We start from the raw sequence: 19573 nt of genomic DNA on the forward strand, positions 1-19573 counted from the left end.
AGTAAAATGATTAAGCCTATGGTTTAGGAAGAGCCTACCAGGAAGATGGATCTTCCCACAGTTGTAGGAAGAACAGTGTGAGAAGAAAAGAGGGCTTGGAGTATTCGAGGAGGGAATGGAAAACTGGAGAATAATTTGTATATTGCAACTCCAGTGATGTTGATGTGATCTGCAAATTGGCACTAGTTTTATGGCTAGAGTGATAGGAAGGAATCAAAGTTGGTTTTGAAGTTTTGAGTCTGAATGTTAGGAAGGATGCTGGTGCCATTAACAGTATAGAGAAGCAAGAGGAAGAGGTGTGTGTGTGTTTGTGCATATGTGTTGGTAAGGGTTATTGCTAATTTTTTAGATTTGGCTGTATTGACCTTATGTTGAAGATTTTAGGTACTTGTTAGGCCTGATGCTTAGGAAGAAAATGAGCTTTAGTGAGAAGAATTTGGGAATCATTCTCATAGTAGTTACAGTTTGAGCTGGCACGGAAGGACTGATATTTCCATGAGTAAGAATAAATAGAGAATAGAAAATTCTGAGGGAAAAAAAATTCATGGGAAGTGCTTCTAGAATGACCTTTGGCTACATAATCTTTCCACCTTTTTTTTTTTTTAAAGTTACATAGGAAAAACTCCTTGAGAAAGTGCAGAGAGAGAGGTGCTTACAATGTAGTAGGTGCTTTAAAAATGCTTGAGTGAATAAACGTAATTTGGTTGGGAGACAGGGGTTTGAGCTGTGGTATAATGGTATAATGCCCCCCATAGGGTTATTGCTGGGACCAGATTATAAAGATTTTTTTCAGGTTATTTATTTATGTTTAGAAAGAGAGAGAGAGAACAGGGAGGGGCAGAGAGAGAGGGAGAGAGAATCCCATGCAGGCTCTGTACTGTTGTTAGTAGTTTCACCAACCATGAGATCATGACCTGAGCTGAGATCAAAAGTTGGACACTTAACTGAGCCACCCAGGTGCCCTGGCACCAGATTAGAGAATAAATTTTAGGAAATCTTGAACTTTTAAAATGTTCTTTGAGATACATTTCTGTTTGAGGAACTGAAAGAAGTTCAGCAAGTAAGGTTGTAAGTCTAGTCTAATTTGAAAGCATATATTTATTTCCATTTTTTTTTCTGATAAGAATTAGATTTGTAAGGAATATTTTGAAAGTTTGAAGTATTCTCCTGTTTTTATATCTCTATATAACCATTTTTGGCCTGTACTTTTCCCTCTGCCTGTGACATCTTTGTCACCTTCTCAGTCTCTTGCTTTTTCTGAATCAGTTGCTACTCATCTTTTAAGTTTCCATTTGACCATCAGTTTTGTTTTTTTTTTTCTTCCAGAAGTGTATACTAAAATCCTAACACTGATGTTTTACTCCGTGCCCACGTATTCTAGTACTTACTGGACCAGATATCAGTTGCTTGGTTTGTCTATATTCTCCACGAGATCATAAATTTCTCTGTCGTGGTGTTCAGTGGTGTTCTCCCATGTAGCACAATGCTTGGCCGTAGTTTGTTGGAGATGGAGAAGGCAGTGTTAGACTAAAGTTTGCTTTTAACCTTCAGATTCAGTATTTTAAAGATATATCTTAAAGGTTAAGAAATGTTTTAGTTGCAATAGGTAGCCACTGAATCATCATTACCTTCAAAGTTTTAGACTGAACATTGTGAAAATTGGAGAAACAATGTTTTCCTTTTACATAAAGATAAAGGATTGCTTTAAGGTGGTTTACAACTATGTTGCCTCAAGGTGTTGGACCAGGGGGCCACAAGTTATTTCCTTGCCCTGTTTTCCTACCATTATGACCCTATAGTTGTTAAGGTTCTAAGAAAAACTCAGCTGCAAGAATTGAGAGTTTTTGGGCAGTGAAATTACATAGATATAACTGATTGAGCTGGAGCAGGAATGATGTTAGCCTCCGACTAGGAGGATGGGTATTGGGTTGATGGGATGTATGGTGTCGGTGAGGGGCATTGATGTAGAGAGCAGAGGAGAAGGCGAGGAGAGAGCTCGGAGAGGAGAGGAGAGGAGAAGAGGAGAGGAGAGTAAAGAAAAGAAAGAAGAGAGAAGAAGAGAGAAACTCTCTCCCCTCCCCTCCCCTCCCCTCTCCTCTCTCTCTTTCTATCTCTCCCTCTCTCTCTCTTAAAACATGTTTGATTAGTTCAGAACATTTTTAGAGACAGTGTGGCTTTTTCTACTCTTCATTGTCTGTTATCTAAGGTGATGGGAGTTAAGGGTAATGAGAATGAGGCTATCTTGATTGAGTGCCTTTTATACACTTTTGTCTATGTAAACATTATGTTGATACCCACCTTTCATATGTTAGTTGTTCAGCAGACTAATTTTGGATGAGTAGATCACATGGTAGTGCTTTTCTTTAGAAATAGTTCCAAGAATTAAAACTCTTTTTACCCTTAAGTATGTACTTGGAGCAAAATGAAATAGAATTTCTGCCCTTGGTTTGAGCTAATTTGGCTTGAGGTATATAACTAACTACACCCACACATGTTATTTGCCTGAACACAAATATACTCAAGATACCAAGCACATAAGGATAAACATTACATATACCTAACATACATAAACATTTTTCCTCAAGTTTAAGTGATATATTTAGTCTGGGCAGGTATAATAAACCTGTTACGTCTAGTGGTTGTTCAAATGAATTTACTAATGACCAAATTTTACTCTCTCTGCATAGTGATATGAAAAAAAGGACCAAATAAAGTCACTTAGTATAAAGCATAATTACTTTCATTCACTTTAAAAATAGGTTTCTTTCCTTCACCATCAGCTCAGACTTGGTGACTATAAGAATTCTGTTGAAAGGAAATAGAGCTTTAGGAAATGTATATTAGTTTTAGCAAATTTTTGGTTAGTATCTTACCATCTTGAAATAACTGATTAATTTCAGGAAGGACAAAACATGTATAAGAAAATCTGATTAGCATCTTTGAGAATTACAGAAAAACTTTAGGAGTTTGTGGTATGATCAGGCACACAGAATCCCAAGTGATGTAGGTGACAGAAGAGATTTCTTGGCAATTGGATATCTGCATACATATTTCTCTGTAAGAACTTGGTGCCTGTCAGTGATATAATTAAGAGGAAGAGCATAGTGGAAAGTAAAAGTGATCTGGCAACTTCAGTTTAGTTTCCTTTTTAGAAGAAGGAAGTCTGTTGATGGTGACACTATTTAATTGTTTTCTAGTAGTAAACAGTTTCCATTTAGGCTTGTCAAGTTAGTTTTAAGTAACTGTATAGTTGGAATGAAATGTCTGTCCATATTCAGATCAGCTGGTTTTCTCGTTGCATAGGAAAATTGTATTATTTTTCCTGATCAGGAGAGACCAACTAAAGAGCACAAAGGCCCCTGTAAGACCCCTCAAAGTCCTCCTCCAGTGTACAACGTGAGTCTATAAAAAGAATTCATGTCATTCCAAATTGAAGGTAAAGTAATTCCTGCAGCTTGTCCAACTTGTCTCTTTTATGGTTGACTTTTTAAATATACAGTATCATCTTGGGTGTTATGATATTTTGGATAAACTGATTATGTAGTTTCTAATAAAAGGATATCAAGGGACTCTGTATCTGCCTATTAATTTCTCAACTTTAAGAAAGGAAACAAACAGGGCACCTGGGCAGCTCAGTCAGTTAAGTGTCCGACTTCAGCCCAGGTCATGATCTCATGGCTTGTGAGTTTGAGCCCCTCATTGGGCTCTGTGCTGACAGCTCAGAGCCTGGAGCCTGCTTTGGATTCTGTGTCTGCCTCTCTCTCTGTCCCCCTGCTTGTGCTTTGTCCTCCTCTCTCTCTCTCTCTCAAAAATAAACATTAAAAAAAAAAAGGAAACAAAACAAATGAACATAGGGCAGGGGATGGGGTGAGGGAAGAGATCAAACCAACAGACAGACTCTTAACTATAGAGAACAAACTGATGATTGCCAGAGGGGAGGTGTGTGTGGGGGAATGGGTTAAATGGGTAATGGGCATTAAGGAGGGCATTTGTGGTGATGAGCACTGGGTGTTATGTGTAACTGATGAATCACTAAATTCTACTCCTGAAACAAAAACTACACTATATGTTGACTAACTGGAATTTAAATAAAAACTTGGGAAAAAGAATAGATTTCTTAACAAAAAAATTGCGAAGCTAGCTGAGAAAAAAATGCTTTTTAAATTTCCTGTTTTCCCTACCTCCTTAAAAAAAAAAAAGAGAGAGGGGCAATTTACTTTTAAATAGGAGAACATTAGATATTTTACTATTAAAGTGCTATATTAATAGGGAAATTTGTCATAGTATCTAATGCATACTGGCTTTGTCATCCCTCCAAAGAATAGATCCACTTGAGAAAGAATGGAGCTATCTGAGGCTGTTCCAGAGTTGCCAGGAGAAATGGAAGAATTTCTAGTTTATGAATACAATGGCACCTCCAGTCCCACTTAATGTATATGGTTCAGAAAAGGAATTTTGGGGAAAGAAATTTCCTCTTAAAGATGATACTTTAGCAGAAACAAAGATTGGTTTCTTCTTTTCCCCAAATTAGCTGGAAGGTGAACAAAACTGGAAATAGGAAGGTAATTGGGGCTTAGGTGATCTACAGACTAATCATCCATTATGCCACAGTCTTAAAATTTGAGATTTTCATTGATGAAATTTGTATTAATCTTGTAGTTTTTACATGTATATATAGTTTTATATGTATTAATTCACTTAACAATAATATCAAGCCAACCTCCTATGAAGTAGATACTGTTATTATGCCTTTTATAGAGGAGAAAACTGAGGCTCAGAAATTAAGTCATTTGCCCATATTGTACAGCCAGGTGTCAAAGGTTCTCTTCAAACAGAAGCACCATGGCTCCAGTCTTTATTTAATCATTATGCAATTATAGCCTGTGTAGCAGTTTTTCATTTTTATATTTTTAGAGGAATTAGGACAAATACTTAATTTATTAAGGTTGAGATGGAGATTGTTTTCCATATTTCACAAATGATGGTAAAGGGGTGCAAAATGGAGAGGCTGGACTTGACCCTAGTCATGGACGTTTCTGGTAAGTCTTCATCTCACCACTTGGTTTCATCTCTTTTGAAGACGTTTAGGAAACGTCAGTGTAGCCATCCTTCTTTCAGCTCTGTCATACTAAATTATTTTCATATTCTTTTTAGACCTAGTTAGCAATCCTCAAAGATCAGAACTTTCTTATTATGGACATTAAAGAAGAAATTTTCGTCACATTTTTTCCAACATTATGGTTTATGATTTGACACTTCTTCCTTTATTTAACAAATGCTTTTAAAATTAATATTACTCTGTGCCACGTACATTCTGTGAGTAAAAATTGCCATAAATGTAATAAGCACAGTAACAAATTTACCTTAGATAATGCCACCCATAGATACTTGGTAATTTCCTGTTACACTCAGAAAGAATATCCTCATATCCAATACAACACCAGTTAATACTTAGGTGTTCGAGATACTCTAGCCTCAGTTGCATTTCTTGTATTTGGTGTTTTTTTTTAACTTCTTTGAAAACAATCACCAACCAGCAAAACTACTCTTAACAAGGTACAAGACTTTGATTGTAAATGAATAGTGGGGATGATTAAAGAGATTTTTTTATTTCCTTGTAATGTTACTGTAACTATGTGTACAGTTAGGAAGTGTAGCATTTTTGTTAAATTGAATCTTAAACTAATGTCTACTAGGGACATATCTCCTGTAGGAGAGTGTCATATCTTTGGTATGGGGGTATGTTTTGAGAAGCCATATTCCACATTATTTTTTATATAAAATGAATTTTACTACAAATTTCAGAAAGTTAAAGTATTTTCAGCTGTTTTTTTTTTTCTTTTTTTTTTTGCTCCTGGGGTTAAATAGAATCTGAAATGATTCTCTGTGAAAAATTGACAACCTAAGTATTCTGAATCTCCTGATAGGTGAAATTTTATGTTTATCAAAAAGGTCCTGGGTTCAAAGGGGTTGAAAGACACTGTTTTAAAGACCCAAAGACTACTGCTCATTAGATATAGTAATTTAGGTCCTATAACTCTGTGAAGTATTTCAGTCAAATCCTATCACGCTGGATTTGTGATCTACTTATAAAATATTTGTTTTAGCTACATGTCATGATGCTATCTGCAATTACAATACAATTATTATTTTACCTAGTATGATACTGATTTTTTTTTGGCTTCCAGGTTTTTACAGTTTAATTAAAGTACTTTTTATGCTTCAATAGCTTTAAAATTGTTTGCAGATATATTTAAAATATTGTTATGATCACCTTGATAATTTGAAATAAATAATAAAGATAATTCAAGAAAGTCTAAGTTTTGATTAAGATAATTCTTTTTTTTTTTTTTTTTTTTTTTGTAGAACAGCAGAGATTTTTAACAGTGGAATTTCAAAACTTTTAAAAAAGGATCAGACTCAACTACATGTGTGCTCATCCAGCCTATTACTGGATAACCTAATTTGTAATCATAATCAATAATTGACAGGTGTTTTTTTTTTTTTTTTTTTTACTATAGTTGACACACAATGTTGTATTACTTTCAGGTGTACAACATAGTGATTTGACAAGTTTATGTATTATGCTATGTTCACTACAAATGTAGGTACCATCTGTCATCATACATTGCTATTACAGTATCATTGACTGTTATGCTGTGATTTTTGTTCCTGTGACTTACTCATTCCATAAATGGAAGTCTGTATTTCCCACTCTTCTTCACCCATTTTGTTTATTCATTTACAAATAAAAATAAAAAAAATAAATGTTTTACATCATGTATTTGAAGCTTAATGAGCTTTTGGCATAAAGGGAATTAGTAATATTCAAGAAACAAAGCTGTTTATTTAGAGTAATGTCTCTGTCTTAAACTGAATACCTGTGTTAATTCCAGAATCTGACAGCATAGAGGTAAAAACTAAAGATAACATATATATCTTTTATATATCAGTAAAGGATTTTATTCAAATATTTATTATAAATTAGTAATTGTGTGACACCTCATGGCCTTGTGTATCATCTCATGGTGGGTTCAAAGATGAAAGATGAAATACAGTTTTTTAATCTTGATATTTTGGGTAAAACATAAGAGAAATTTCACAAATGTAACACACACAAAAGAGGGATTTTCCTTAAAATTGTTTTTAATTTTTGTCTGTTCAGTGAATAAATCTGCTCTGTGGTATAGCTACACTGCTTTAGGTAATGTACCAGTTTCATATTCTAAGGACATGTTACATGTATTTTCACAACTAAATAAATTTCTACATAAATTTTGTCCTGATCATGTATGGTTAAATTTTAACTCCTCAGGGAACTTTTAATCATCATTAGTCTAAACTTTTTAGATTAAAAAAAAAAAAAGCTGAAAGTTAAATTTACTTATTGATAGCCTCTAAGATAAAGAAGATTAGAATTATAGAAGAATGCAGTGTTGATTGGTCTTTCCCTTCTTCCTCTAAACTAGCAGCTTTTTTTCCTAATAGGTTAAAATGAAGCTCCATGATTTTTTCATTGTTTTATTTAATTTTATGTACAGACTTCAATTAAATGGGTTGGTTTTTAGAAGAAAACTGAAAATTCTTTTGAGATTTTTTTTTTCATATAAACTAATGAGTCAAGAACAGTAAGTTTTCATTATAGCAAGTTTACAAAAGCAGTCCTAGGACTATAATAGTTTTGACTGTTGATGTGAATGTTTTATTGTCTTCCTCTGAGTGTCCAAGATAAGATTACAAGTATGAAGGTTGTACCATGGTCATGTGAAAATTCCAGTATGTTTCTAAGTATTCTTCTGTTTATATCAGTCCATGAGACTTTTTTATAGGCATAAATTGGTAGCATGGATGATGCTACAGTCATTTGTTTAGATTATCTGGTAATATAGTTAGGTAGAATATATGTAAATTGAGAGTAGGAAAGTTAAAGGAACAATGGTGTTATTTATTTTCCACATGTTTGTTGAATAAATTTGAGGAATTAAGATCAGATGTGTGGTTATGGAGTAGATGATCTTAAGAACAAGGGGAATAATCAGCTTCATGTTGAAATGGGGAATTAGAGTAGTAGTCTTTAGATAGTATCATTCTGTTTTCCTGTTGTACGGCACAGACATAAAGGAATAAAGTTTTATTTTCTTACTGCGACTGTGTGCTTTCTTACATCAAATCTTGGTTCCTCAGTATATAGAGAGGTAGTAAATTAGTTGTTACCATTTGTCCATCTTACTCTTTATTTTTTTAAATTAAGATTTGATTGTAATAAGTGTTTGTATCTTGACCAGGTAGACAATCCTGGAGGTAGAGAGATGGGCAGAAATGGAAGCGGTTCGTATGTGAGATGATTAGTCCTGAGCTTATAGAACAAATTAAAAACTGAATAAATGAACTTTTTTGAGAGACAGAAAGTTAATAATGGAGTTAAAATTGGAATAACCGGTTCATAGTAAAAGGTAAATGTTTAAGTTACATGTAGGTATTTAAAACCTCTAGTAGTATGTTTTTCAACTACCAATAATAATGTTCTGATTGCTATTTGTATTCTAATCTCACCTTTTTCCTCTTAGGTGGTATCATGGAAAACTTGACAGAACTATAGCAGAAGAGCGCCTCAGGCAGGCAGGGAAGTCCGGCAGCTACCTTATAAGAGAGAGTGATCGGAGGCCAGGCTCCTTTGTACTTTCATTCCTTAGCCACACAAATGTTGTCAACCATTTTAGGTAAGTCTTTATTTCTCTTGGGAGACTGTATAATACAGTGATTTTTCTGTAGTGTTCTTAAATATACCTGCTTTAATAAAAGTGAATGATTCGGCAATATTTAAATGATGGGAAAGTGGTTTGTTTTCAGTTAAGTGATTGAAACGGATGATTATAGAGTAGATATTATTGAATGCTTGCATTTTTTGTTTAAAAACAGATTACTGGGCATTACTATGCTAATCTCAAATAATTATCACTTTTAAAGTATAAAGAATTATAAAGAAACTTTGGTAAAGCAGAAATAAAGGACAATATATTTTTAAATACAGAGTAACCACATTGAGGAAACAGTATTTAAAGAGTCAAGGTGTGTGCCCTTTAATTTATTTTACTTCATTGTTCTGAAATTCTTTGTAATCATTCATGTCAGTTAAAGGTATACAGATTTTTAAGCACAGATATCAAAGTCTGTATAAATATATGTACCTATATGTCTTTAATTTCATTTTTATGGCAGACATTGGGAAAAAAGTCATAGTGCCTATACCATTAACTGATAAAATGGTTGTATACCCTTGACTTTTAGATTTTATTTATTTATTTATTTATTTATAAGTTTATGAGAGACAGTGACAGCATGAACAGGGGAAGAACAGAGAGAAAGAGAGTGAGAGAGAGAGGAGTAGAGAGAGAATCCCAAGCAGGCTCTGGGCTGTTAGTGCACAGCCCAACTCTAGGCTTGATCTCACAAATTGACTGAGTGAGCCACCCAGGCACCCCAATTTTTAGATTTTAAAATGAGTTTTCAAAGTACTTTATACCACATGTAGAACGTGAAATTTATAATAATTCTCTATAAATAAATGTAAATAGTTCTCTATAAATATTTGAAGAGTATATAAAGCTACTTTTAGCCGGAGAAAATTTATTAAAATTGCTATTCAGTCTTAAATATGAAAGGTGAGCAGAGGTATCTATAGTTAGATTTATATTTATTGCAGTAAATTATGTAATGGGTTTATAAGTCAGATAAATATTTTGTATCAAGTATATACATATATGTTTTTAGAAGAAATAACCTCAAGTAAATTTGCATTGGTGAAAATATGAATAAGTGATACTTTAAAACAGGATGTAGATAAAAGAGTATGAGAATTAGAGATTTAGAATTTCTAAATTTAGAAATTGGTCTCCACATTGGCTCTAAAGATTTTTTTTATACTGTATTTTTTTTTTCCTGTACAAATAGGATTATTGCTATGTGTGGCGATTACTACATTGGTGGAAGACGTTTTTCTTCACTGTCAGACCTAATAGGTTATTACAGTCATGTTTCCTGTTTGCTTAAAGGAGAAAAATTGCTTTATCCAGTTGCACCACCAGAGGCAAGTAAAACTTGAATAAAATATTTTTCAAAAATTTATTACTTCACTTTACTAATAAGGTTAGCTCTTGTTCAGTTTTTTATGGTGTTTATTATAATTCAAGAAATACCATATTAAATTTTAATTCTGTTGTATTAGCAAAACTGCCACCTTCTTTAAAAAAATAAAAATTTTTCTGTAATTTTGTCTTTACATTTCTAAATTTTTTTTTTTTTTATAATACTGTATGGTGATAGCTTAACAAATATTTTTAAAGGAATGAGGAGGAATCACTGATTGTATAGGGCTAATCCTGAAGTTGCCGTAAGATTCTGAAATGCCTTCTACCTCATTAGAAAAAGGTTAATTTATATTTTCTGTGTAGTTCATTTAAAATTAAATGGTTACTCCTATTACTTGATACAAACATTGGTTATACAGTTAAAAGAATTTGTAAAAAAGCAGCAACAGAAACAAGACCAGCATTTCTAGGCTTTAGGTATTTATAGCCTGAGTAAAAAATAGTTTGACTGATCCTGTGGTGTTCATAATGTGGATTTTTGTTGGTTTTAACTTTATGTGGACATAACCTGATTTGACTTTGACATGAAGAGATTATTTACCTATTGTAAATCTTTTTTTTTTTTTTTTTTTTTTTATTTAGCCAGTAGAAGATAGAAGGCGTGTTCGAGCCATTCTACCTTACACAAAAGTTCCAGACACTGATGAAATAAGGTATTTTATAATGTATTCTCATTTATAGGCATTTGAAACAGGCATTTGACACACTTTGAAAACATTGCTCTTGGACTAGGAAGGTTTTGGAACTTGAGGAGATAGCATTGTAGCAGGATGAAGGTACCTTTAATATTGAGTTCATTGTTCCTGTACTCTTGTGTTTGGCTTATTTGTTCAGAATATGGATTTGGATCAGAGTGGCCACAGTGAAGATGACAGAAATAATTCAGCTTTTATTAGACTATCTCTGACAAAGTAAGGATAATTGTTATATTCTGTACTCTCCTTTAATTTTTATTACTACATGGCATTTATATCTTAACTGTAACTTGTACTTAAATGATGACCAAACTTCTATTTTACATGATGGGTGAATAGTTTAAGTGTGGCATAGAACTACAGAACGTGATAATCTTTAGAAATTATTTTTATATAATTTGATTTATATATAATTTGTTTTATTATTTTTACATAAACTGATTTGTTATATAATTTGATACTTATCAAATTATCAGTGTCTTTCTGTAAGCTGTTTAACTTTACAATAGAAAATTTATTTCTTGCTGGCAAAATGTTTACTGATTCTGAGTATACAGCTTCTCACTGAAATCAACAGCAGCATTTAAAATACAGCGATAACTTTGGGGCATAGTGAAATTTCTAAAAATAGAATAATTTAAAAAAGATTCAAGTATCTGGAATTTCAAAATAAGGATTCCATTTTTATATGATTGTCCACAAAATAACTTCTCATTTAGTTTTTATTGGCGTACCTTTATTTGTGATCTAAGCGGGAAAAGCAAATGAAAGAAAACGAAGGAAGGAAATGTATACAATAATGAAGAACAATGGTGAACTACAAATTCAGGAAGTTTGGATAACTTGTAAATTCCCAGTGAATCATCTAGAACAGCAGTGCTCAAAGTGTGATCCATGTAACTTCGAGGATCCTTGAGATCCCTTTAGAGGGTTCACGAGAACCAAACTGCTTTCTTAATAAGACTAAGATAAAATATACCCTTTCCACTGTGACATACATGTACACTGATGGTACAAGAGCAACGAGCAGAGCAGTAAATCTATTAGGACCTTAGGACAGATTAAGGCAGGGGCACCACAGTGTATGGTGTTCTTCACTGCCACACACTTAGAGGTAAACAGTATCAACCAGTGTTCTCTAAGGTTTTTCTTGGTGCAACTACAAAACGTATTTTATTAAATCTCAACCCTTTTAATATTCTGTATGATGACTATCTTTTTAATCTTCTCTGTGATGAAAACTGGTGTGATGAAATGGGAAGTATGCACAAAGTGCCTTGGCTGCGTGAGTGGAGCATTGAGTTGAGAGCTGAGGTAGCTTCTGCTTTTGTGTATACCACATATACTTAATAGAATGACTGACAGGCAAACTATGGTTATTCAGACTAGAGGATTTGACTTTTCTTTTCTTTTCTTTCTTTCTTTTTTTTTTTTTTTCTTTTTGGTAAAGTGATTATTTTATGTTACTTCAGGGGAAATAACTGGCAGTATTTATTGCCAATGACAAAATTTGAGCTTGGAATAAAAAAATGAGGATTTTAGAAACCCTGTATCTGCCATCAGGAGTTTGACAGCTTCCTAAATATAAATAGTTCATGATTTTTCTGATGAGATTGGTGGTGATATTAAAGAATGTGATGTTTTGATTGTGTAAAATGTATTTATGTCTGAAAGGTCTACATAGCTCAGTGAACCAATATTTTCTAAATGAACAATGCACGCTGTTAAAGAATTCTGCCTGGGTAAAGATCCATTCAGAGTGCAAGATGGACAAATACATTTTACTGAAATGGGATACAGAAAGTTCTTGCTGCAGTTTTAGAGTCCACATTACAACTAGCCTTCAAGTACCACTTGCTGAGCTTTTGCTGTTACATCATAGAATATCTATAATTATGCAATCTCAAAGGCTATTAAAATACCCCTTTCATGACTACATATTTTTTGTGAGGCCAGATTTTTCTTCATATACTTCGGATAAAAAAAACATAAAGCAACAGATTGAATGTAGAAATAGGAGAACCGAGTAGTTTTCAGTTGAAACAGATGTTGAGATTTGCAAAAATGTGAAATAATACTGTCACTAACTTGTAAAATATAATTTTTCATATTCTTTATGTTATATATAATGGGGTGTATTTTTTAAGAATTAGTAAATACTTTAAAACATTTATATTTTAAATCTAATATGATAAATCTAAATGGGTAGAATTTATTTAAATCAAAGCCTTTTAGGTTGTCAGTTTTTAAGAGTATATAGGGCTCCTAAGAGAACCTCAAAACTGAGAACTACTGATCTAGGAAGATGAAAATTTAAACAAAAATTAGAATGTGCACCCCAAGATCAAGAGTTGCGTGCTCCACCAACTGAGCCAGCCAGGTGCCCCTAAGTCTTTTAAAATTTGTATACATCTGTGAAGTTTTTTGTTTTGTTTTGTTTTTAGGTAAAAACGTATGAATAGTAATGAGATTTAATAAGGCGTTTTAACCTTTTTTGAGGAAGAATGCAAAATAATACATAAAGAATCTTGTGATTGTATTGTTTGTGCCAGTAAGCTTTTTATTTTTTTTTTTTTCATTTTTGCACCATAGTGTTCTAGCAACAACAAAAGTCAAAATTAAAAATACAAATTCTCTTATGGTTACTTTTGACCCAGAAATGTAACTTGTCACTTCTCCTTTCTCTTTTACTTCTTGTCCATATGTATTCCTTTTTTTACTCATAATAGTATTTTTTAATGTAGTTGTTTAGGAGGTTGGTTTTAGAAAGGAATAACATATTTGGCTAAGAAGTAATGTCTGCTGTCTGCTGCTCATCAGTGAGTGAAATATTGGTCACTGTTAACAAGGATTGTAGTGTCAAGATAGAATGCAGTGTATGTCATGCTCATTCACACAGCGATCACCCAAAGTATTGTGTACAAGTTTTCTTTTCTTGAATTTGTATAAGAAACAGGCTTGAGATATTCCGGAGAAAAATGGTTTTCAGAAGTATGAGAAAAGATTTACTTAAGGGAAGTTTGGTTTCTGAAAATTAAGATTGAAAGGAAAATTGATTTAAAAAAATATTTGACAGACATGGATATAGATGTAGGGTTAATGGTAGCAGCCAATCAATCTTGAAACCTTAAGTGTTCATAGGCATTCATTCAGGCTTAAAAGGACACTTCAGCAAATTACTGATGTTGATAGACGGCATCAGTATAAAACTAACTTACTCCTCCTGTGATTTGGTGGAGGTTGCAAACATCTAGATTCCAAGGAAAAGAAACTAGTTTGTGTGTTTCCCTCTACTCAGAAATTTGTAACAGAAAAAACATTCATACATTTTCAAATGCTTTACTACCACTTTCAAACAAAAAAGGATGTATAGTATCATGGGTATCTAAGTAAATTAAATAAATCTTAACGTTCTTTATGAGAAAAATATTCTCATAAACATATGCTGATTTGACTAATGGTGCTTATTCAAAATAAAGTTTTTCCAAAGTAACTGTGTCTTGTTTATGTGTAATGAATTAACTATATTATGATTTTATATCTAAACCATATCTGAAAGATAATTACACAGAAGCTTAAATTTTTAAGTCAGTTTTCTTGGGAGTTACACCCTAAAGCTTGTAATGCATATATAATTATTGTTTACAAACATTCCAATTTGAATGTAATAATAATCCAGTGGTGCAGATACCATTTACACGTGATGAAATTAAGATTCAGATTGTTAAGTGGCTTCAAAGTTTTACATTTAGGTGATGCCAGAAACAGGACAAAAATCCAGAGTATTTGACTTTAATTTCTTGCATTTTCCAATATCATAGTATCTCTTGTATTACATGATTAGTCATTTTTCCCTGTTTAAAACTTTAATTCAATTTTAATAACTTCATAATTGTCACTTTCAGTTTCCTAAAAGGAGATATGTTTATTGTTCATAATGAATTAGAAGATGGATGGATGTGGGTTACAAATCTAAGAACAGATGAACAGGGCCTTATTGTTGAAGACTTAGTGGAAGAGGTGGTAAGTTTTGTTCTTTTCTTCTCACTCTCAGAATTGTCAATGTTTTGTACATTTTTGGAACTTGTCCATAATCATGGAAATTAGTTGTGAAACATTTTTTTTAATGAGAAACCTAATTCCTAAGTACAGGGAATTTTTCATTAAAATGTATTTACTGTAATAAATGTTATTTTTTGTAAAGACCATAATTAGGCTAGCATGTTTTAATCCTTAACTGCCAATTTTCAGAAAGTTTTTATGAGTTTCTAAGAATAAAGAACATTAACATTTGTGCTTATTTGTATCTCTTTTTGTCGTCTTGGTGGTTTTTCTCTTAAGTGACATTATGTCAAACTGATCATGGAAATCTCATTCAAATAGTTGTCCATGTTTGCTTTCAAATTCTTCATCTCCCAAATATATGTATAACTTTCTAGTAACTTTGGAAAAGCTTAGTTATATTACACATACATTATCACATGTTGCTATTTTTTCAGTTTCTCCATTTTCATTGTCACCACATAATATAGTATTAGAAATCTTACCACTATAAATAATTGTGCATTTCTTAATAGCAGGTCTGCATTCAAACAGTATTTGCATTTCGGAGATAGTACTCAGTATCACTGAATCATATCCAAAATATTACAGTTTTGGAATTCACCCTTCCTTTTTGGATTTGGTTAGGGTGATGGAATGGTTTCCTTTTATCTTTCATAACCTTCAGAGCTACTGTTTTTAAAATATGTCATGAACCTGGTAATATTCTGAAACCTGTGCTTTGATTATTGTTGCAGGAAGACAGCAGGGGAGAATATTTGTCTTTGTTATTCTTTTGACTAATAGAACTTGATATGTAAAAGTAAAACATACTGACGAAAAGTGGAGGGAGGTTGAGGAAATGGTATGATAAATTCCATACACATAGTTACTTAATAGAGGAGCTGGCATTAGAACTTCTAATTCCTAGGTTACTATTTGGAATTTTACAGTAGGAAGGGATATTTATTCCATATAGGCCAGAAGTGTTCAAACTGAAGAATCTCACTGGTTTTACTTATGAAATTTCTTAGTTAAAATTTTTTATGTTGGATTTTTTTTCTCCTTGCTATAACCTCCTTTCCCCCATTTTGTAATTATTTGAAGGATTTATAGTATAGTTTAACTTTTCTTTAGCTCTTGAATTCTGGGTCAAATCCAACTAGGTAAACTTTAAGAAGAATAAGTGTAAGTTATCCAAGGAGTACAGAAAAAAAAAAAAAAGCTCAATTTAAGGTAAAGAGACATGACCTCATGTCAATAAAAGGAAAAAAATAAAAACAATTTAATAACTCAGTATGAACAAAAAATGTGATGTGGCTGCTAAAAAGGAATATAGTCATACTTTGAATTAATAGTGGAATAGTTTCAAGTTAGAATTATAAATAGGTTTCACACTAATATGTATAATAAGTTTTCATAATGGTCTTCATTGGAGCATAGTGATTCCTTGTAGGTTGAAAAGCCATTTAGAGATTGTCTAGATTTCAGACATTACTTTGGTGGTTGGATTTAAGGATTTTCCCGCTCTGAACTTCTGATTACTGTTCTCCAAGCACATTTATACTTTTATGCCTTAAATCTAGAATGTAAGCTCTGTGAGAGTTTTTGTCTCTAATTCAGTGATGTATTCCCATAGCAGAATAGTGTCTAGTATTAGTAAACATTCAGCAAATGTTTGTTGAATGAATATCTCTTTGCCTATACTTTCTCCTCTTCCTTGACACTCTTGCCCTGCTACACCACTAACTTGTAAAATTTGATTCGTTTTTATCAATTCAGCCCAGATGTTGCCCCTTTTTTCACAGAGGTTTTATGCCTATCTTAGTCTAAATTGTTTTCTCTTGTGTTTTTATAGCACCTTGTTAATTCTGTATTTTACTACACTGTATAAAATTAATTTATGGTGTAAACCAGTTCTATAGAGATGAACTCCTTTTGGGCAATGATAATGCATTTTGTTTTTGTGGGGGGTTTTTTGTTTGTTTTTTAGCATACTGCTTTCATATAGTAGGCATTCAGTGAGTGTGTGGTTTTACTTTGGGTAGGTATTTGATGAGTGAGGAAAAATTGATGGAAGTAAATCCATGGACAGATAGACTATTTTTCTACTCTTTCCTTCATTATTCAGTGAAGACTTGGTGCCAGATACCCAGTTTTGCTGGGTCCTAGAGGTACATCTCAAAAATATTCAGTGCAACCTATATGAACAGCATTGTGCTAGTGATTATGGTGGTGGTAGGTGTTAAAGAATAGGTAAGAGGTTACGATGCATGTAGCCACTATACCGGAATGAATAAAGAACACCAATGTATCTTAAATAATAGGAATGCCAAATAGGTAAGGTTAAAAAGATGATAAAAGAAGGATGTCTTTTTGATTTAAAGTAAAAGTTTATATTTATGTTCTAGGGACTCATTGTTTCACTGAGGAGGTAGTATTTGAAGAAGATCCTACCTAGATAGTAGGAAACAGGTAGGAAACAGTGAGTGAAAAAGACATCCTAGGTTAAAAAGAATAAGCTAGGTGGTAGGAGAATGTGGATTAGCAAATAGGTAGTTATGTGTGACCATGGTATAGATAGCTTAAGAGAGTTGGTAGTATGAGACAGGAAATGTAGACTTGAGTTCTATGATAAAGGATTTTGGTTTTATAAAAGGAATTTTTAGGAAGTAGAGCAGTATTAAAGGTTTGGTTTTTACATTTTGTTTGTTTGTTTGTTTTTTGTTTGGTGTACCTTAGTGCAGGACAAAGTTGCAGTTGAAACTGAAGAATCCAGATTGGAGTGGTGAGATCGTGGGGTGAGACAGGGCACAGAGGTAATTAAACTAGTTCGGCTTTGGTAACTGTTGAAGAAAGAGAGACAAGGGCCTGGATTAGAGTAACCACAACAAGTAAGGGAGAGTCTTAGAAAGACATTTCTTGAACTCATACATCTTTTCTTGTATAAGTAAATATTAGGGACAGGGTAGAGATGTGTTTGAAGATATGATTTTTATTAACTTTAATGAAAATAGATGTAATAGTTAAAACTGTATAAAATACTGTCTTAATATCTTATCCTTTAGGGCCGGGAAGAAGATCCACATGAAGGCAAAATGTGAGTTTGTGTTAATTTTTAAAAGGAAAAAGAAACTATGTTGTAAACCTACTAATTGGAAAACTTAGGCCAAAATTTATTTTAAAAGAAAATTGCTACATTGGGGGCTGACTTAAGAATGGTTTTTATTTGGCTCGAGAACTGGTATGTTAAAATTTTCTTTAGGATCTATGGGTAGTTTTATTTTTAAATAACGATGGTGGCTTTTACTATATAGAACTCTTCTATCACCAAACTAAAGGCTTTTCTATAAACAACATTAATAACATCGTGAATGTCATGATTCATAGTATTTTTGTTTCCTTACTGATTTATTTATAGCATTTCTTGTTTTTGTAACCACATCTTTTGGGTATTTTATGTTTCAGTTTTTTTCAGTTTGTTTTGTGTGAGAGAGAGAGCTTTTCAGCAAGATCATGACTCTTTACCGCATTTATTAAGATTCTACAAGGCCTTTTTTTTCATAATCTTTTCAGGCTGATTTTAGGTATCTTGTAAGGGCTAATTCAAAGACCAGGTATTACTGTACTTAATATTTGCCACAGTCATCTCTTGTATTTCAGAAGTTATTAGCTGTTAACAATAACCTCCTATGGGAAATTTACTCTGATTTTGTTATTGTCCTTGGAGATCTATTTTAGTGTTTGCTCATCCCTCATTTACTTTGCATAAAAATTTTCTTTTAAAGACGTTAACTCTTGATCCCAGTTCTGTCTTACTCATGATTTTAATTAAGACCGTTCATCTTTTGATCTCTTTTCAGTGGAACACTTTTTTTCCTTACCATCCTGTCAGTGTTGATGAATGCAATTTAAAGGTTGCCTCTCAAGTGTTTGCTTATCTCTTTTCTAACCATTAGAATACAAAAAGTAAGCTGAATTCTCCACTTTCAGTAAACGTCACTTAGTTCTTGACGCTTCCTTTAAGTAGAACATATGAAATGTTTTCTGAATCTATTTTCCTTGTTGTTTGTGTAGGTGCAAAATAGCCTCCATGAGTGAGATGGTACATTGTTGACTGTATTTGTGTGAAGTCTTCCCTCTACCTGTATCACATTACAAATTCTAATTAGTGTTTGGGGGAGGCATACTGATAATGTAAGCAAATGGAATGGGTCAGGTATAAATATTCTTATTTTTCCCAAATTAAAATAATGCTGATCTTTCTTATTTTCCTTCTATGATGAAGATTAAGGTACATGGAACTGGCTCCCTACAGTACAAGCAACAGTCCAAAGTATGGTGATACATGGCAGTTAACATTCTCTCTTTGTATTAGAGAGTGGGAAGCCAAAAACTAGTAATGTTTCCCTGCAGTAAGTTGACTGCTGTAATTGATGTGTGCAAAAACGGGAGTCCAGTGTTGCGAGATCTTCGTGATTTTCAAGATACAGTTGAAATCTGTATTTTTATCCCTATTTAAAATAATACCATAGATATATTTTTAAAAGAAAAGAAAAAAAAATGTTGGTCACATGCCACTAAATATTTAAAGCTTCATCCAGTTTTCTCACAGCATAAAGTATAAATCCCACTTTTGCTGGGAATGTTTTTTAGTTAGTACATCTCTGAACTTTGTAATTATCTACT

The 19573-nt window shown here is 32.8% G+C and overlaps 1 protein-coding gene across 1 annotated transcript in view; it reads left to right on the forward strand.

The window, feature by feature from the left end:
* The window catches only part of RASA1 (RAS p21 protein activator 1), a 113392-nt gene that overhangs the window by 43821 nt on the left and 49998 nt on the right, over positions 1 to 19573 (forward strand). Inside the window, 5 exon segments of the mRNA XM_030322350.2 lie at positions 8568 to 8720; positions 9952 to 10087; positions 10731 to 10801; positions 14749 to 14866; positions 17953 to 17984. Coding sequence (XP_030178210.1) covers positions 8568 to 8720; positions 9952 to 10087; positions 10731 to 10801; positions 14749 to 14866; positions 17953 to 17984 — 510 coding nt within the window.

Source organism: Lynx canadensis, chromosome A1 (assembly GCF_007474595.2).
Source record: "Lynx canadensis isolate LIC74 chromosome A1, mLynCan4.pri.v2, whole genome shotgun sequence".
Lineage (NCBI taxonomy): Eukaryota > Metazoa > Chordata > Mammalia > Carnivora > Felidae > Lynx > Lynx canadensis.